The sequence below is a fragment of the Megalops cyprinoides genome, chromosome 20 (genome assembly GCF_013368585.1).
Source record: "Megalops cyprinoides isolate fMegCyp1 chromosome 20, fMegCyp1.pri, whole genome shotgun sequence".
In the NCBI taxonomy this organism is placed as follows: domain Eukaryota; kingdom Metazoa; phylum Chordata; class Actinopteri; order Elopiformes; family Megalopidae; genus Megalops; species Megalops cyprinoides.
In genome coordinates, this window is record NC_050602.1 from 19456211 (window position 1) to 19477442 (window position 21232).

The window sequence follows — 21232 nt, forward strand, 5'->3', positions numbered from 1 at the left end:
TAGAACCCCATACTACCTACATGCAAAAATAACAGAATGAGTGCCCTATTCGTTCTCACCGCAATGCCTTAACTCTCTTTACATCCGAGTGACAAATTAAAGCAAGTGTTTCCTGTCTGATGCTTGGGCAGCACTATAGGTTTGGCCTTTAGGACGAAGTGCATTGCAGTGAGGTTGAATAGATGCCTGAGAGCACACCTCACAGCCAAGGAAATAATAATTACAAACCAAATGTGAAAGTGTGAAAATGGGTGGAATGGGGGCGCACCTCTGCACCCTCAGTGCTGGGCACAGCGACAACAGGCTGGACCGTGTTCAGAACCGAGGGTGTTCAGTTACCCCGCTGCGTTCAGGAACGACTGAGCAAATACATGTCAGAGCTCTGAGAGGTGACAGGGGACACGATGGCAGAAAATAAAGGTGACCAATCAAACGAGAGATGCCTTTAGTTAAATACAGTACCCCCCACCCCACCCCACCCAATCACACTGACACCCCTGCTCTGCTTTAAGACATCAGGTAAGGTGGCTCACTCCTCATTTTCCCCCACAAAGACTTCAAGTAAGATCAGTTACATGGAGATTCTTTTTTTTCTTTCAGTTTTTTTTTTTTTTTCTTTAAGGTCACAAAATCCAACAAGTCCGTTTCTTATCGCGTCAGTTTCTGATTCCCGTGATGTTTCCTCTCCAAAGAGATTTAGGGACATTTGGCAGAGTTTTCTGCCGTTGTGGGTTGTGGCCCCAACATCAAAAACTGAATAAGAGAACAGAAAAAAAAACGCAGCCACGTTTCCAGTTATTATTATTTTCTTTTTCATTCTTGTAGCTTCAAGGTACCCGTTTCTTTGACGAAAGTGCCCTTCCCTGTAACAAAAGTGCATTTCGAACCCGCTTCTTTTCCATTAAGGTGAAAGAGGACTGACATTTTGGACAGACATACAGCTGCACAGCAATATTCAGGGGGTGTGGGGCAAACTCCTCATCCGCTACACTAGGCCAACATCGACCTTCCATTTTCATGCCATTAAATATAACTACACGCATACATATACACATAAAAAGGGCTATCAAGATTTAAGTGTTCACACGAATCACACAACTTATGACAGCTGTTTGCTTCTGTCAGTGATGGAATGAGATGTTTGAGTGCTCCTTCTCTCCCCTTTGTCCATTTAAGTGCAGACTTGGTTCAAGGCCCGGAGAGATGTGTTTGAGCATGCCCACAATTTGTGGTGGGGTACATGCCATCCTGTACAGAGCACCCCCCAACCTACCCCCACCCCACAACAAACCAAACGCAGTTCCTCTCAGGGCTCCTGAACCAGTGTGGGGCAAAGGGGAAAGGCTGTGCACACCCCCTAGAGGTATCAACCTGCACATAAACCCACAAAAGGTAAACGTAAATGGGTCAAATTCTGATTAAAAAAATAAACGGTGGTGGTTCTGGAAAGATTAAAATATGTTTTGGAATGTATCACTCATTGGGAAACCCCACCTGTCCCTGCCTGCCCTGGCCCCACCGTGCAGCTGCAGCTTTGCCCATATTTGGACTTCCAGCAAAGACCTTTATTGCTCTTTTCCTCAGTCACTCACTGAAGTTCGTAGCCACATGGTCCCCCAGGCCAAAAATCTGGATTCACCCCATACTCACATTGCCCTCCCTCTGGCTTTTTAAATATACATCGTTTTGTTAGATTTCTCTTATAAAGATGTGCAAAACTGTGAGCAAAAAAAGTTGCAATCGTTCTTTTTCTTTTTCAAGATCTCAGATTTCACTGCCCTTGTCTTTTTGTCATTCACCAGACAGTCATAAAATGGGTCCCTTTTTTGCACCAAAACCTGAACAACAATTACTTTTATAATTACTATACTGTTATGTTCACAGGCTCTCGTTAGCCTAATCAGCTGAGAAATGGCTTCGTTTTTAACTCAAAGTTAACAAATTCATGGAGTTATTATAAATTTCGACAGCGTTTGCTGACACCTTCACCTAGCTTTGACAGAATAGCTCAAATGGTCAAACACCTCATCTTAAAAAAAAGGGGTCCAAAATTATCACCACCTGATGCATATACACATGTCTACATACTTAAAGTGTCAAGTACCCAAAGCAGTTAATGCGAAAGCGACAAGGAGCACCTCCACCAATAACACAAAGTTAAGACAAATACGAAAGAGAAAAAACTGCAGAGGTGGGCTCAGCTCAGGGGGGTGGAGGCATTAGGAATGCTTTCGCCCTCTAGTGGAGTGACATTGGTAGTGCTTCAGAAACACAGGACCCAGCCCCCCGGTCCTCTCCCCAACTGCTGTAATCAAAAGAGCCCCCTAGAGGTGGATCCGACTCAACAGTTACCTTTTTTTTTTTTTAAAAAAAAAAGGGCTGACTCACTTTTATAGAGCGAGGAACACTAAAATCACAGCATTCTGTCTGACGTCCTCAGGGGCTTGTGCACCCCTGCTTGCCCATAGTGGCCGCATTAGATGCATTAGAACAGTAACACACCACTGTCTCGGATTTCCGTCCATGGCTTCAGCCTCATCTGTAATGCATCTCTGTTTAAAAGCTCGACCTGCCTTTAACCAGAGCAGCAGAGGAGAGTCTCCTCTTTTTCTTTTCTTTTTTTTTTTTTTTTCCAAAAGGCTGCCCTGGGATCTTTAGTGTCCGCTCCAAGAATGGACAAAACCAGTGACATCACCATCGTCACCTGCATAGCTGCTCCTGTAGGAATGTGTTTTGGTTTTTGATTGTGGGTTTTGCAGATCATGGGGGAAGCGATCCTTGCCGATGCGGGAGAGCCACGCCTCAGAGACGCGGCAGAGAGGGGCGGAGCCGACAGGAGGGTGTGATTTCAGCAGCCCTCGCTCTCTACACCACCTGTCCTTAAGCGGCCATTTCGTATTCAAAGCTAATGGAGAAAAGAAACTTTACATTAGATTTTGTGACACCCTGATTTGGTTTGCAGAAAAGTTTTTTTTTTTTTTGTACGATTTAGATGTTTTTTTTTTTTTTTTCGCTTCTGTCACGCCTCCTTCCCCTACACACATGGTCCAGCGCGCCTCTGGCATCCAGCACCTCGCCGTCTCACGGCCTCACGTTGCCCAAATCCTCTTGCCTCCGAGGGCTGTGGGAGGAGGAGTGGGCGGAGCTTCCCAGGCCTCCCGCTGCTGGATCGGCGGCCGCCGCCTCCAGGGGGCGCTTCTCCCTGCCCCTGCGCGGGACGGTCCCTGGGGGCAGCCCCCCTGTGTCCTCCGGGAGCCCCGGGGCCCGGACGCGGGGCTTGCGACCCCTCCTGGAGGGCACGCCGGTGCAGCCGTCCTTCTTGAGGTGGCGGTGCAGGTGGTCGGAGCGGACGAAGGTCTTAAAGCAGCTGGCGCACTGGTAGGGCCGCAGGCCCGTGTGCACGCGCAGGTGATTCTTCAGGTCGTAGTTGTGGGCGAAGGCGGCACCGCAGTGCGTGCACAGGTATGGCTTCTCCCCCGTGTGCTTCCGCATGTGCACCTTCAGCTTGTCCTGCCTGCAGAGGACACGCGCGCACACACACACACACACACACACACACACACACACAGAAACAAACACACACACACACACGCATGCACACACAGAAACAAACACACATACACACACACACACACACACACACACACACACGCATGCACACACAGAAACGCACACACGCATGCACACATACACACACACATACACACACACACACACACGCACACACACATACACAGACACAGACAAACACAAACCCGTGCAGACAAACACACACACACACACGCATGCACACACAGAAACAAACACACATACACACATACACACACACACACAGAAACGCACACATGCATGCACACATACACACACACACATACACACACACACATACGCAGACACAGACAAACACAAACCCGTGCAGACAAACACACACACGCACATGCATACACACACACAGAGACATACACAGAGGGACAGGCTTAGATGATTTGCACACATCAGCTCAGACAAGCTGTACCAACCCCTTTATAAAACCTCGCTAAGCTCCAGCTCCCATTACCGTCTATGATCAAATGCCCTCCAGTGAAGCATAGTGCTGTTGTTATATACCCTCTCACTCCTACTATGGTAAAAAGGGTCCACTGCAGACTCACGATGCCACAGCAATAGTGTTCTGGTCTGCTGTGCTGTTGTAAAACTGCACCAGACTCTGACCCCACTCTCTCACAGACAGCTTTCATTATAACAAACACATTCTTTTTTTTCTCTGCTCAGCCTCCATGTTCTTTTGGTTTTACTTTACGCTTGATGCCAACCAGAGGTTAACAGGGACACGCTAAATTAACACATAAAAACAATGGCCGTGTGCCCTCTGAGCGACAACAGCGCATGAGAAGCTGTCACTCAGGAATCCAGCTATTACAGGGAGGAGTCGTTCAGGTGGATCTGTGAGAAAAAAGGCCGAAAACAAATAACTGCCTGTTTGATGTGAGGCCACTACAGTAAACCAGCTAGGGCAGCCCTGCTTTGCAAGTCAGACACACTGGATGCAGTTCACACAGGATATGTGTCTGCAAGCCACACTCCTCAGGTTTATGTGCCCACTGTACCATCCATCACCCAACTGCCACTGGGCCAGGGCAGCGTGCAGTCAAACTGGCTACTCCTGTGTGTGTGTGTTTGTGTGTGTGTGTGTGTGTGTGAGAGAAAGAGAGAGAGGGAACTGTGGAGCCTTGGAGCAAAGTGGCACACAGAAAGAAGTGAAATATCTTTGTACGTGTTTGTCTGTGAGCCTGTATGCGAGTTGGAGGGCATGGGTATGTGTTATTGCATGTTGTGTGCCTGTGCCTTTGTGTGTGTGTGTGTGTGTGTGTGTGTGAGAGAGAGAGAGAGAGAGGGACCGAGCTGCAGAACCTCGGAGCAAAGTGGCACACTGACAGAAGTGAATTATTTAAAGGACAGGAGTGATTTGTTACAGCACACGGTGAACTCTTAACCCTGATCAAACAGGATTAAGATTACAATACCCATGCCCACTGCCAGCTGGATTTAGACCTCAACCCCTCGCAAAGACGATGGGTCTTAGGTATTTACAGCACGCAATCTATTTTCAAGGACGACTTCAGAGAAGGGGGAAGTTTTTAGACGGGGAGAAAATAACTCCCAGATTACCACCTTTTCACTTGCCCTCTGCCCCCTTCCCGGTGCCTTTTAAACATGGCTCTGATCCCAGAGCAGCCTGGTTGCTGGTCGAGAGGGAAATAAGGGAGGAATGGATGTGTATTGAATCCCATGGTTCCCACTTTACAGCCTCTCACATGAGGGCAAAACTCCCCACCCTGCAGTCCACTTTCACAGGGGCTCTCTCTCTCTCTCTCTCTCTCTCTCTCTCTCTCTCTGTCTGTCTCTCTCTCTCTCTCTCTCTCTCTCTCTCCCTAATTCCAGGCCTTTGCCACGCGGCATGTGTCTGTGTCTCTGTGAAACTGGGGCATTTTACTGCACCGTCCCCCCCTCCTCCCCTCCTCCCCTGCACCCCCCTTAAGCAGAGAGAGGGATGAAAAATGCGCCCCTCCGATTAGCATTTTTACGGGGTGGATTAGAGACAATATGGCACACTGTTCGATTAAACGGGCAGGCATGCCACAGGCAACAGGCGGAGAGGGAGGAAAACCACTCGGCTGTAGCGCTGCTCCCACACACTTCCCCTTCAACCGAGTGACGGTCCTGGGAACAGGGGCGTGCCTTTCAACCTGACTGTTTCGCTAATTCTGTCGAACATTTATGTCCAGACTCTCGCCCCCGGTAAAACCGTGACATCACTGGGAGAGTTCATTAAAGTGGTTTACATTTATAGTTGATTACGATGAGAGAGGAGGGGTTGAAAAGAATTACGCTAACATCCTTCCATAGCTAACTGCACCTCAGCGTAATGTGTGGGAGCTCTTTTCTTTTAAACCCATGGCCACGAAATATGTCAACCCAAACGCATTACATTACATTACTGTCATTTAGCAGAAGCTCTTATCCGGAATAACTTCCACGGGTTACAATTTTATCCATTTATATAGCCGGGTAAATACTGGGGCATTGTGGGTTAAGTACCTTGCCCAAGGGTACAACTGCAGTGTTCCAGCAGGGAAATGAACCAGCAACCTTTCCGTTACGAGCCCTGCTCCCTACCAGTATGCAACACTGCTGCCATACAGTGACTCCTGTCAGAGCTAAAGCTATCCACTGCACTGAAAGGCAGAGAAGATTGCCCTTTTTGTCACGTAGATAATGAGCTTCTGCTACATGTCCTCACCCACACAGCGCCCCCTTGAGCTCACCTGGTGAAGCGCACTTTGCAGATGGCACACTCGTAGGGCTTCTCCCCCGTGTGTGTCCGGATGTGCCGGGGCAGCTTGCCCGCCCCCTGGATGACCTTGGAGCAGATGGGGCACTTCTGGTAGGCCTTGGAGCGTATCTTCTTCTCCCCCGTGGCCCCGCCCCGCCCGCCCGTGACGGAGCTGTCCCGCGAGGAGGCCCAGAGGGGCAGCAGGTCCTGGGTGACCCCGCCCGCCCCGTCCTGCTGCACACTGTTAAAGTATTTCAAGTAAAACTCCACGTCCGGGTCGTCACCGTCCGGGACGTCCTGCCCCGCGGCCCCCCCTCGCCCCTTCTGCCCCTGGATGGAGTCCATCATTTGCTGCAGGAGGGTGCTGGCCGACACCCCGTCCCGCTCAGGCTCCAGTTTGGGGTCTGACTGGAGGTAGTGTCCGTTTTGGGGAGGGGTGTAAAGGGCCGGGGGCGCCCCGCCTCTGCCGCCCCTCGCCCAGGCCAGGATGGCTTCAGCTCGGGCGGCGTCCCCTTCCCCCTCGCCCTCTTCGTCATCGTCCTCCTCCTCGTCCGCGGGGTCCTGGGGGTACGGGTGCGCCAGGGCGTGGGCGGGGGGCGAGGGGTACTCCATGGGGGCGCTGGGGGTTCCGTTGGGCGGGGTAAAGTGCTGCAGGTGCGAGGCGAGATCCCTGAGCTCGGGCGTGCTGCAGCCGCTGCCCCAGTGCGCCCCCCTCTGGAAGAACTCCAGGTACTCCCGGGCCTGCAGCCGGTTCGCCTGCTCTCCTCCCCCGACCTTCCCTCCCTCCTCGTCATCCTCTTCATCCTCCTCTCCCTGCTCTCTGCCCGCCTGCCAGCACAAAGCACCAAAAGAGTCACTTTAGTCAGGACACACACACTCATACGTGCAAACGCACACACACACACACACACACACACAAACGTACACGCACAGACACACACACACACACACACACACGCACGCACACACGCACACATGCACACAAGAACACATGCACACACACACACACACACACACACACACACACACACGCACACACACACACACACACACACTCACACACACACAGAGTCCTGCATGCAATCCCACTCAAATGCATGCATGCATGAACACACACACAGTCCCACCCTCCCACATACAGACTCACACACAGCTGTATGTATACTTAAATGCTTGTATATGCACTTGTGTGTGCATATTTGTGTGTGTATGTGTGTATGCATGCGTGTGCGTGTGCGTGTGTGTCTGCACTTGTGGGTGTGTGTGCATTTGCGTGTGTGTATGTATGTATATGTGTGTGTATGTATGTGTGTGTGTGTGTGTGTGTGTGTGTGTGTGTGTGCGCATGTGTGCGTAGTAGATAAGGTGACGCACCGGCGGGGAGAGCACTTTGGTGTCCAGCAGGTGTGTGCAGACGTCTCGCACCGGGGGGATCTCCAGCAGGCGGGCGGCACTCAGGACGGCCCCCACGCTGGCGTGGCTGACGGTCAGCGTGGCGGTGTAGGCGAAGTCCAGCAGCGCGGCCAGCGCGTCGGCCCGCACGAAGTCGATGGTGTAGACGCTCTGGCGGTCGGCGGCGGCACCAGACGTGAACAGCTTGTGGAAGTAGGAGCTGCAGGAGGCCAGGACGGAGCGGTGCGCGGGGAACTCGCGGTCCTGCGTCACCAGCAGCACGTCGCACAGCTGCCCGCTCAGCCTCTGCTCGTTCAGACCCCCCAGCAGGTCGGCGCTGTGCTCCGGGAACGGGATCCCCACCGGCCCCTCCCCTGCGGCACCCCCCGCCCCGCCCCCCGCCCGCCCGCACCGCCTGCCTCCCCCGGCCCCCAACGACATCTTCCACCAACCCGCCGCCGAGCCGCCAATCGCAGCCGCCGCCCGTGTGTCCGTCCTGCCGTCTGTCCGTCTGCCGTCTGGAAGAGAGCGGAGGGGGTAAGGGGGCAGGGTTAAAATTCATCTACCCAGCAGAGCAGGTCTCGCCCGCATCCGGACGTCTGTTACCCACCTGGTTCACCCAGCGCAGTCCAGCACCTGCACTGTGCTGTCCAGCTTTACCTGCCACAGGTAAGCTGCTGAGTTCACATTCCTCAGCCTTCACTCACAATCAAGCATGGAAAAGGGGTTTTCCCTCTGCAAGCCAACATGCTATTCTCAAAGTGACACTTCCAAAGTCGTGTGAACGCTTCTGTCAGACAGAGGGGAATCTGGGCTGTAATTCATTAATACACACGGCTCCCCCACCCCCACCCCGCTGGTAGTGGGAGTTCAAGGTTCAACAGTTCCTGGAATCTCAGTGTGTAGCAGTCCACAGTTCCTGGAATCTCAGGGTGCAATTCCTGGAATGTCAGTGCGTAACAGAATGGAGCTACTAAAGTGTGTTCAGGTGCGTAGGGCAGCGCTGGTGTTCAGCAGAGTGCGTAGTAGAGTGTGTAGCAGAGGCCGTGCTAGGCTGCAAGCTGTGCGGCGTAGATTTGGCCATCAGGAGGTTGGTTTTGGGGGGCGCTTGCTGCTCACAAACGCCCACAGCAGGATGACACACAGACAGGGAGTGAGAGGAATTAGAGAGGGAGGCTGTCAATCTGGTCTGAGCCAGTGACCCCGCCCTCAGGCCTGTGCCAAGTGCCCGTCGCCTTGCAAAACTCAGTCCGCTCACCCACACGAGGGACTTCAGTGGGGGTGGGGTGGGGTGGGTGGATTAAAATAATCGACTGTAGCTAGGAGGGGGCGGGGGCTGCAAAGCTACCCTACTTAATTTCCCCACACACATGCGCACACGCAGACACGCACGCGCCCGCGCGCACACACACACGCACGCACGCTCACACGCTAACTATCAGCCCATCTGCTAGGCAGACCCAGCAGCTAGCGAGGCAGTGGGATTACATTCTAGAGAAGATACACTTGGACAGTTTTCACCAGCTGACCCTGTCCCTACACCTGTTCCCTCCAACGCTGCCAAAAGGTGCACTCAAAAAGGTGAGCTCCCAATTCAAACAAGCCAGCCTTTTCTACTGCAACCTTCACAGTGACTATTCCTGACAAACCACTGCATCTGATCTGTTCACAGACACAAAAATAATCAATCTTAGTCCTGAATGAATGCGTAACCCAGCTTCTGCATAACCGTGACTCACTCTACTCGTAGTGAATTCACATTAATTTTTTTAAAAATCCTTTTTTTTGTCTTCCCAGTGAAACAAAAAAGATGAACCGTGCTGTGTCATCGCCTGTTTCCTTTATTTCGGCTGTACATCTTGTGGTGATTTTTTTTTTCTACTTCCTGGCAGTTTGAGTGAACTCCTTCTGTCACGAACTGCATGCTGTGAAACTCTTTCTGGGAGAGATGAACACTACCCCCCCCCTCCCTATCACTGTTTTATCTTGATAAGGGCCTCACCGGGTGGGTCTCAGGTCACTCTGTTCCCTCCCACACAATATCTGATTTAAAAAACACCAGGATGACTTTGGCAGATTCACTTATCTACATCAGATTTGAATATCCTGACAGCGTAGAAAAAAAAAAAGAGGAAAGGCAAAAACAGACCTGCAGATCAAGTGGTCGCCGTTGCCGAGAGGCCTCAAAAAGGATACGATTCGGCAAACAGGTAGGCGGGTCTCGGAAAACAGCATTCTGCCTCTGTGGCTGACCGCGGTGTGACCAGGAGTCATCGTCCTTGCAAAAGATAATCCCCGAATACACGGTGCCGTCATGTCCAGATTAATGTTGCGGCGCGGTGTTGAAAGTTGGAGGTCACGCCTGACCCAGCGGCCTATCCCGAACGCCTCACGAATCACCAGGCTCAAACCTCAGCTCAACCTCACGTCCTGAACATTCCAAACATAAATTCATGGTCCCGGGTCATGCCCCAGACCTGCCAAATTTACGGCTAGCCTTCTGGAGCCACACCCTGGGGTCTGCAAGCACTGTGCTGATTTGCAAGTCAAACTGCAACAGTATTTTTCTTCGGTTGAAGTGGCAGTAGCTATCGGAATGAGGTCAGGCCCTATCCTCCCACCCCTTCCCCATAAGAATTTGATTTCATTCACTTAATTTACCGTTCTTTTTAACTGTCCCAGGATAAGGAAGCCAATTTGACTACCAATTATAACTGATTCACAACCCTTGAACCCCTAACACAGTCCTTGAAAATACATCATGTTTTATGTTAGATACAGAATAAGACATGCTGTCCTGTTCCTGGTCATGTGATGTCTGCCCACGGATCCCTGTTGGCTCTTTGACTATGACATCATAATTCACAGCCGGGCTTTAGAATATTGACCTCTGTCTCAGGACAGGTTTCACAGATCAGCAAATTCCAGTGGAAAACCATTGAGGTGTGGGACACTGAAGCCCACAATTAGAGTTCAGAGGGTTCAGCTCTGGACTTAAGCTGCACAAATGTCACCAGCGGATTAAACATAAACTTAAAGGGCACCAAAGGCTTTTATGTGAAACAGTAGCCGCAGTTTACTGTGTAGTCCCCATTTATCACATATATCTAATTGGAGCTTGAAATTAACTTGAAAATTTGTTTAGTAAAGACTCAGTAAGTACTAGAAAAATGAAACCCAGGAAAAGTTTTAATTGCATGTACCAGGCACAAACCAAGTGGTGGTAAATCCAACCAAAAGCTTTCCCTGGAATTTAATTTTTTTTTCTGGAAATCCCTGCCACTGCTCCGCACCAAACCCCCCCTCCCCCCCACCCCCCCCCCCCCCCCCCCCCCCCCCAACCTCTCCACGCAAAGCTTCCGTCTGAAACATATGCTTCAAGTTCACAGCTATTTAAAGAGTCAGGGGGATCTCACCTGAAGTGACCTTTCCTCGAGAAAAGCCTATTAGATGGAGTACCTCTGCTCTTCAGCAAGGGCTCCTCCGCGGCAACGCTGCGTCTGCACGCACACCGGCCCTCCTGGCACACAGCCTTTGACAGGGAGGGGCTCTGTTTGTCTTGTTGCTCCTGGGCAGAAGTGTTGAGAAACACTCAGACACACCTGTGCATTACGCCTCAGATAATTCGACGGAAAGCACCGCTTGTGGCCTGCGGCCCGACGGGGGAGAGCGGCGCGCGAGCGAGCGTCAATCCCGGACTTCACGACAGCGCGGCGGCGCCCACCTCCGCCCGGCCACTGCTGCAAACTGCGAGGACCGGGGCCCGCGAACGTGACGGCTAAGGCATCAGTGAAGGCCTGGGCGGGATACTACAGGCAGACAGGCAGAGCGCTGGGAGGTGGGGAGGAACGGCAGAGAATTCCACAGAAAGACGTGCGTTAGGAGGGGGCCAGAGCGCAAGCGGAGGCCGCCAGGCCGGCGCAGAGCCAATAGGAAAGAGAACTAACACATCTTGGTTGCTCAAGTTCTGTGGCAGAGCTGTTTGACTCACGCTGCATCAGGACGCTGCCAAAGATCAGGCTTCCGCTTGCTTGGGCTCTCAAAGTTCTTGGTAAAAAAGAACAACCCACCCCCCCAACCTCCAAACCACTTGCAAGAATACACACCCACCCGATCCTGTCACATGACCCCAGACATTGCCTCTCCTGTTAACCTCCCATAGCAATTTGCGTGGGCTCTGAGTTTCTCCTCTGTTTCCCAATCCTATTTAATGTTTGTCAATAAACTTTTACAAGTGCGTGAATCAGTTCAGTTTTTATGATCTATATTCGAAGGTCGAAGTTCTTTACACCCCTCACTTGTGGTTTTTCCTTTTTCGAGTCATTGAATATTCAGTGGTGGTCGAACACACTGGAGAGTATCACTACTTATATTAAGCACCCACAACTTCACAGCCAAGACCCAGTGCTCCTCTGAGCAATCTGTTAGTGTTTTTTTTATTACTTTGCAGTCATTCCAACAACATTTATTCTGACTTCATGCATATATGTTAACTTGATTAAATTTTTAACCATCTGTCAGACACATATAATAAATAATTGGCACTAATATAACAGCACTGATGTAGTATGCAAGTGTGCAAATGAACATCCTGCTGTATGGTTCACTGATTGACTGTATGTCATATGTGCTGCCATTTCTTAGCATAATAGTAATATACATCAGCAGCAGAATTCACCCCTTCCTCACTAGATATTCATCCAAACTTCTTGTCCAAGCCCTGGCTCTCTCCCACCTAGACTATTGAAACATCCTGCATGTTTGATAAAACCCCTGAAACTCATTCACAACGCTTCCTTTTTCACTTGGTCCAAAATGTCTGCAAATTGATTCCAAGTTGTCATCCATCCTGATCTCCCTTCACTGATTAACAGAGAGGGCTCACATGAATTTTAAAATGAGTGGCGCACTGAGTGGCGTGGGGTATGGCTAACTCTTATCTTCAATCGATTGGCAGACCCTACACAGTGGTCAAACCACTGCTCTCAGCTTCCTTGGGACACTTGGCTGTCGCCCCTTACGATAACATCGCGGCCCAGTGATGTCCTAGGTTTCATTTGGACCCTATATACGGGGAAGAACTTCCTGTTGCGGTCAGAACAGTAGAGGTGCTGGCCATTTTCCATCACAGGCTGAAGATCCACCTCTTAAAGCTGCACCTCAGGTCCCCAACCCAAGCGTGATCTTTTGTTCCGCTTACTTGTAATTATATATGTGGAAGTGTACTTAAAACTTCTGTGTTATTATGTACGGGGAGGTTTACTTCAGGGTATATGTTAGCATTGTACTTGGAATGGTATAGCCCCTCTATCATGTACATCTTGTTGCACTTACATGTTGATGCAGGCACACACTTGCTAAGACAGCACTATGTTTGGCACTAACACTTTTTCATACGTGGTTAGTGGTGTCCTGTTTGTGTAACATTAGACAGATACACTACATAAGTCACTCTGGACGGCAGCACCTGCTAAATGACAATAACATAACATTATGTACAACCTGTCGCAGGCCCATGTACTAAAATACAACTGCTGTTGTTCTCAGATACAGTATAAAAGCGCCACTTTCTGCCAGTGGGGGTGGTGATGGGAAAGTGAGGATTCACAAAGTCCACAGTGGGCAGAGCTGCCGTGTTGCAGAGACACGGACTCTGCCTCGGAGAGACAGGAAGCAGGTGACAGTGTTGCCATGGTGCGGGACTGGGAACTGTGATCTTTCTTTCTTTGTGTACAGTGTCTTTTTGATGTTGATGTTCAGATTTTCAGTGTGTTGGACTGTGCCCTTTTTGCAGAATGACGGATAAGAATGGATCTTTTCATTTGACATCTGTCATATGAAATTTACTGTCATGTGACATGTAAGTCTGAAATGGCCCTTCATATTTGTGTCCCCTACTAGGAAATGAATGGTCGCTTTTTAATGTTAGCTGCATCTGTAAAGAAACATACCCTTTAGGGAAATGCACTTAAGCGATAGAGAGGGGAACAAAATAGTGAAAGTGTCAAGGAGAACTCAACAGCAGCAGCGACCCAGAGCACCCAGGAACCAGCAAAGGAGCAGCTGGATGGAGATCAACAGCAACACGGTATCAAAGGTCCTCCAGGACCTGCCCGCCTGACTGAAGCACCAGTCTTATATTCAACTGTCACACCTTCCCTCCTTAAATTCCGAAGGAACGATGATAGAGAGATAGAGAGAGGGAGAGAGAGAGAGAGAGAGAGAGAGAGAGAGAGAGAGGGAGAGAGAGAGAGAGAGAGAGGGAGGGAGAGAGAGAGAGAGAGAGAGAGAGAGAGAGAGAGAGAGAGAGAGAGAGAGAGAGAGAGAGGGGTCTGTGCGAAGCATGAACAAACAGGCACAGGCAAATACCGCCACTCCCTCACCACGGCAACAACTCCCCCACCCACAACCTTGTCCAACTGCCCCACCGAGGCGTGTTGCGCCATAATCTGTAACTCAAGGGAGGGGGACTTCCTGTGTGTCGTCTGTGGCAAGCATCATGAGATGGAACATCATCCCTTATCAGATGACCACTTCCCACAAACCCCTGCACTGGCCTCGACCACCATCAGCCCACCACATTGCTACATCTCCCCTCAGAAGCGATGGAAATTTTGAAAAGTTTTAATTTGTATTTTTTTCACAGTTTTCAAAATGAGCAAAAGGGGAGAAAAAAAAATACACTGACCACACAGGTTCCAGGTTCCAGGTCCACAGGTTTCGGTATGATCAGATCTTCAAAATCATCTGTTACGACATACAGCACAGAGAACCAGTATGCTTCCTTACACAGCACTCTATGTCCGTGTGCAACACCATAGAAACGCACAGGCATGCTCGCTTGCGCACAGTAAGTCACAGAAGAAATGACAACATCGGAAAGCCCATGGTTCAAAAAAGCCATCTCAGGATGAAGACAGCTTAACTTGTTGCTTAATGACAGAGTACTGCATGACTTCATGCACAAACAATGGCAACAGCCCGCAATTAGATGCGCACATTGTTAGAGATGCTTATAAACATCTGACATCCTACAAAAACTTCAGAGAAATAAAACAGCTCACATTAGACGTTTGTCCCTATAAATATGTCACAATCTGTGTTCCTTCACAAACACCTCACGCTGTTTCACATCAGTGCCTCTGATCACATTAATCCTGAAAAAACCCAGGGAACCTGATCGGCTGGACAGAAACCAGCTGTATGCCACTTGAAACAATTAGCTTCGATTAATAATTCGGAGCGTTGAAGCTTTTCTGATTTAAATTTTATTAGAAAGAAGGCGGAGGAGCAGAAGCATTTTTTTTTTTGGAAAAGAGTTAGTATTTACATTTATGATAGCTAATCCACGTTCTACCAAATATTGAATGTATTTCTTTTTAATGTCACTGTTACATGAATTGCTGACCCAAACAATAACTAATGTTAAGTGTCCTAACAAGCAAGTTAGCTACTTAAAGCTGGCTATAAATTTCCTAGTTACTGTAATGTCACTGACATGACTTAGCACGCTCTCAGTCTAATTTCATATAAGATTGATAGCTAGCTACCAAACTAGCACAGAGAAATAAAGTCGTTTAAAAACGGAAACAAGTAAAGACAACAATAAATAATGAAGGTCCTCAGAGTACAAACGTGCACAACATTAGGTAGCAAGAATGACCGACTAAACAATAACAGGTGATCGAAACGCTTGGAACAGTCAGGCGGCGTACGCGTGGACTCACTATATTCTTACCGATAAAAAGTTGCTGATAGCAGTTTAGTATTGCTTTGGTATTGCTTAAACAGAACTAACCGTCTCTGCGGACACTCCTCCGCGCTGGCGCGTCCTCTGGGCGCGTTTCTAACGCTCACCAACTGGATAATTCACTGGATCCTAACGCCACTGACTTGCCGTGTGCTTGGAATTAGTAGCAAACACTCTATGCATTTAACAATGCATCAAGAATACATTTAAACGGAAAGCGAACTTCTTATCCTTTTTCTCTCTAAGGTAAGCCATTCTGACTCCATGAGCACCATGCAGCGTCTTCCAGGTTCAGCTGCGGATATGATGCCCTTGACGTTTAGAAATAATTACAGTCTAATTTATGAAGAATATATTAATCACTTTTATTTCTTTAATTTGTTTTCACCTGCTGCTCAGTCTTGTCAAAATTGATCAAACACCACTTGCATATTGACTGAATTCAAATGTGTTGTTATCAATAAGTGTTAGCTTATTCCAGAGAACTTACATAGGTCACATTTTTCATCCACATTTTATTCACCTTTGAGCACCTTGCTCAAGGTAACAGCTGCAGTGTGGTACAGAGAGTAAAACCCTGTCTCCTTGTGGTTATATTACCCATGCTCCACAATGCCACCTCATACATGTAGGTCACATATGTGACCCTGCATGAACTCTGATTCTGCACATGCTTCACCCTACCTGACATACCTGGGAGCTGTACGCTACAGAGGACAGAGTGCAGGAGAAGGGTGAATGTTATTTAGATACAGTCCTGGTGACGTTTAGACTCCAAGTCACTGTATATTACCCCTAGAGAGGAATGCCACCTTTCTCACCATTCTGTACACACACACACACACACATACACACACACCCCTCTTTCTCTCTCTCTCTCACTCACTCAGTCACAGACACACACACACACCCATACACACACACCCATACAGCTCTCACACACCCATACAGCTCTCTCTCTCTTGCACACACACACTTTCACTTACATACACATACAGCTTTCTCTCTTAATGTACATACACGCACACACCCAGGGGTGAGCACTTGCCACACATGCCCACATAGCTGTATCTCTCTTACACACACATTGCTTTCTCTCTCACATATGCATACATATATACCCAGGGGTGAGTGCACACCACCCCCCCCCCCCCCCCCCCCCCCCAGGGGGTGGGCACATTGGCATGAGGAAGAGCACACCATCTCAGAAAAATCGTTAAATGTCATCATTTAACAAAAGGCAAACCCACACACTCCCTCCCACTGCCCTTACCATCCAGAACAAGTTCAACAAGAACCGGTTAGGTAAAAATATGCATGCGCACAAGGATAAAAACACAGCCCGAGCATACAGCAGTGCCCTCCCTCACGCACACACACACATTCCAGAGCATCCCAACAAAATGGTACAAGGGGAACCAACACAGAGAGCGCTCACCAAATTAACATCAGCGATGCCTCGCTCTTAAAGTCCGCAAACAAAACAAAAATCACGGTCATTCTGCCTCATCCCATTTCAATTACAACGGTAGTGATCGTCGCCGACGATGACCGCAGCTCTTGAGGAGTTAAGCGTTTCAAGTACACGGAAAGTTTATTTCTTTCAGGATCCGGCAGTGCGTACCATGCGTGGCAGTATCTGATCTCACCTCAGCTGAATTTTCCATGTCTACTACATCTGTAAGTGGGTCAAGTACAGTACCGGGCCTCCTTCCCCCCTCTCTCTCCCTCTCTCTCTTTTTCTCTCAAGGGCCTGCTGCGTCTGTCCTCAGCTCCCCTCCCCGGTTAGGACTGTTTGGTTATTGTTGCCCGCTGAACTCCTGTCACACAAGGAAGTAGTGCGAGCGTGACGAGTGCGCGGCGCTTCTCTCTTACCGGCTGAGCAGTGCTGTGCCTCCCGTTCACAGAGCCGGTGCTGAGAGCTTGCCTGCCTGCCTGCCTGCCAGCCAGCCCGCCTCAGATTCTGGGGAGGGCCCTGCCTCGAAGCTGGATCCTCACGGAGACAGGAAAGTTCCGAGCAGCCCCTGTCATCCAGGCAAGCCCTAGCCTGATCCCTTACAAGCAGACACTTACCAACACCCCCCCGCCCCCCAACCCCCACCTCCCCCCCCCCTCCCTAACTCTATTTTCAGCTCGCTGGTCTTGCTCCCGTACCCTCTCTGCGAATGGCTGGGATAACAGTCACTCATCACACCTCCCGTACCGGATTGGATAAAGGCCGCTGCCTTTCCTGTGTGGCCACAGGCAATGCACCCTGGGAAGTGGAGTTTCCTCTTGCAGGTCCACCTGCTCCCAAGCACCAGTCTTGAACTACAGGTTCCAGTTTTCCTTTCTCAATCATCCCCTGCCCCCTTCTACCTCATGCCACCTCCAAGCCTGTTTCAACGTAAGCAGTCAGGGCAGAATTATACACCACAGTATACTGCCAGCAGAATGCCAGGAACTGAAAGTACTGATCAAAGAGGGCCTTCCTCCCTCTGCGAGACAACGAACCACAGAGCTTTCAGAGTTACACACACATCCACTCTCAGATGCACTGTGCCTCCGTCACCCTTTTCCCTGGAGATCCCTCCCAGGTTCTTGACCTAAACTGACCTCTCCCTCTATCCCAGGGAAAAAAAATTCAAACCTGCAGCAGAGAGACGACGACCAAATGCAAAAGAACTGAAATCTTGTCTAATGTGACAACCACTCACTTCGCAGTCCAGTGGTCTCGCTGTCAGCTCGCTTAGAGACCAAAACTCTGAGCTAGAACTGTCTACAAAAATGAGAAATTCAAAAATGTGATGTTGCTTCTGTAGCCTGTCACTCTACCTTGCCTGGTTTATTTTTTTGTGGTTTGTTTTAGTTTCCTGCACCCACCCCCCGTCCCCCCCCCACCACCACCCGAGCTCCCCCCCAATACTCCCACCAGCAAAGTAAAAGCTGGTTAAACTTGCCACAAATAGCAATAATAATTATTATTATAAAAATAATAACAATTAATAAACTAAAAAGTTTGGAAAATCAGAGTAAAAATGGTATAGAGAGAACTTTCTTTACGGCAGGAATAAACTGATCCTCAACTCCTGTTTCACTTCGTTCCTGTCACTCTTTCTCCCTCCCTCATCCCCCACTCCTCTCCTCCTCTAGCCGGTCCCTTCGCTTCAGAGAGCAGGCTCTGAACTGAAGGTTAGTGGGGCGAGGGGGGGGTGGGGGTTTGGGGTGGGGGCGGGTGACAGAGACCACCTCAGCTCACCTGTGATGGCCGTGGTGGGTTCGCTCCGGTCTCCTCTTCTCACCACTCCAAAGCTGTCTGTCTCTCTCTCTCTCTCCTCAGAGTCTCCTATGCTCTAGCCAAGCAGCGGCAGATCAACTCAACTCCCTTCCTGGTTTCTGTAGGGCAAAGAGGTCCCTCCCTTTCTCTCCCCCCCCCCTCCCTCCCTGATTCTGCCTCTCTCTTAAAGGAACAGCATTCCCTTGATTTTTTTTTCCCCTCTTTCTCTGCCTCCATTCTCTGGAGGAGTCAAAAATAGTCACGGCCACAATGCTGTTTTAATCACAGGGGAACAAAAAAAAACAAGCTAAACAAATATAAAAATACATATTTTTAAATTGCTCTGTTTTATTTCTCTCTCACAAGAATGGTAAGGGTGATTAATTGTGAGGGGGAAGAGGAGAATACACGGCTACACCGTGAGATGAATTTATTAGTGATCAGGACTCTTCACTTTTGCCTCCTCTCACTCTCAAACGCTCTCTCTCACACCTATATTGAGTTGCAGCTACCCATCCCACAGCCTGAGGTCACCATGTCCCACCCCAAAAAGCAAGCCCTGGCACATTCCAGGGCACCCAGGGGCTGCCAGCAGTGCCCGCCCTGCACTCAGCTGCCGCCACACCGCGTCCTCCTGGCACTTCCTCCTCACACCTCCCCCAGCGTGTCACGCCAAGCTCCCTCATGACTCTCCCATGCGCCTCTCTTCAGCTCTAATCCCACAGGTGGGCCGCGGTCGCGCTCGCACTCGTAACGTTAGCTTAGCAGACACCCTCAGCCTTGTGCTTATCTTAAGTGCCTCACCTAAAAGTCACACTTGGCAGCGGGTTTTTGGATTACATGCCCTGCTTCGTACCATCACACCACACCGCTGCCGTTAATACCGCCACATTTCAGAGCAAACTAAGGTGATATGGGTATCTGAAAGAGCAGGTGGGTTCAGGTGTAGTTCTCTTTTTGTGTGCTTTTCATAGTGTTCTGTGCTTCACAGTAGAGACTCATCAAGCCTCATCCTAACAGCGAAAGAAAGGGGGCATGTGGGAAACACTTGACAACCCACATTTTCTGTTCAGTTCTTTATTCCCCCCCTTAAAGGTTAACCACATTCACGGGACACGCAAGGCTTGGCATTCCAACTCCTGTGAAATACAGAACTGAAAACGCGATGACTGCTCTTCGCAAGAATTAAGTGGTCTTTCATGTGTCCAAAGTCTTACTTTGCCAAAGAAATGGGTTGGGTGGGTTATCAAGTTATCGAGAAAAATGCCTTAAATATCTAAACCGCGCAGCTGTTTCTGGAGCACCAGTTCAATACAAACAATCAACCAGTTTTTGAAGGGATCTCGGGTGTGCAATATCTGAACGCAAGATTCACGCTATAAAATTACAAAATGGTGTATCCTCAACTTTCAGTGACAAATCGAAGGCAATGATTACTATGTAATTTTTTTCATGTTGTACATACCACTTTTATATAATTTTTGTCTCTTCAAAGCTGAAATGCTGTTGATAATTATTCACTGTGTGAGTCACATTGACTCCCAACAGAGAAGATTGCAGAAATCACTGCAACACCCAAATATAACAGAGAAATCAATCACCTCTTGCTGACTATAACAGGCGCTGGTTAGCTATCAGTGGCCAACACGAGGCTCCATTCCACAAGAAAAAGGTGACTTAGGGTATTATGGAAATTATTCTTGGCGGTAAGGCCAGGGTTTGGAGACCACTACCCTAGAGGACACCGGGTAATGCAGGACAGTGTACTTAGTGAAGCGCAGGTACACAAACTTACCACAGGGGGCAGTATTCAAGGCTCGAGCTGAGGAAGCTTGCTCTGGACTGCAACAGGATATAAACAGCTCATTTGTGATACAGATTAATAGACAGTTGAGGGATGGCACTGTATGTGCACAGTAAGAGGTCTAAGAAGGATTTTTTTTTTTAAATCTCATTTCTTTTCAAGACAGTCGCAAAGTTTCAGCACAATCAGCATCCTGGATCAGTCCATTATCTTTTCAGTTCTCTTCCTTCCTGCATGTCAGTCAGCTCAGACATTTAGAGGTGGCTCCTGCTTAATATCATACAAAATGTAAAAAAAAAAAGAAAAGAAAAAAAGTTTACTGTTTAATGATATATGCCTTAAACACGCACATTCTGCCTAGTTTGGCCTTTCCCACTGTTGCAAGCTGGGTGGGGAGGCTCACAAGCTGAGCCCAGCCCTGACAGTTCAGAACACAGAACACCCTCCTCAGCCCCACTTCGCACACACACATACATATACATACACACACACACACACATACACATGAACACACACGCATACACACGAACAGACACACACACACACCAGAAATAAAAACACACAACCCTCAGTCCAGCACGGTCTCTTCTTTCTCATGATTTAACGTGCCGTTTATTGACAATAATGACTCTTTAAAAAATAAAATAAAGACAGTTTTTTAACAGAGTTCTGCTTTAGTACAAACCACCTCCATTT

General features: G+C 49.2%; 1 protein-coding gene across 1 annotated transcript; it reads right to left on the bottom strand.

Annotated features, from left to right (window-relative positions):
• Positions 1-506: 506 nt before the first annotated feature.
• Positions 507-19418, bottom strand: LOC118795399 (zinc finger and BTB domain-containing protein 7A-like). The gene is made up of 5 exons (XM_036553858.1): positions 19311-19418; positions 18715-18808; positions 7709-8244; positions 6327-7162; positions 507-3514 (listed from the first exon to the last, which is right to left on the bottom strand). Exons 1-5 carry the CDS (start codon positions 19416-19418, stop codon positions 3082-3084), a joined length of 2007 nt encoding a protein of 668 aa, XP_036409751.1. The 3' UTR covers positions 507-3081.
• Between the last annotated feature and the right edge of the window lie 1814 nt (positions 19419-21232).

Coding starts and splice junctions, on each gene's coding strand:
- LOC118795399 (XM_036553858.1), bottom strand. CDS start 19,418: ATGAGGGAGCTTGGCGTGACACGCTGGGGGAGGTGTGAGGAGGAAGTG. Junction 18,809..19,310: donor GCACTGCTGGCAGCCCCTGG/GTGCCCTGGAAT, acceptor CTGCTTGGCTAG/AGCATAGGAGACTCTGAGGA. Junction 8,245..18,714: donor ACCCACCACGGCCATCACAG/GTGAGCTGAGGT, acceptor GCTCTCTTCCAG/ACGGCAGACGGACAGACGGC.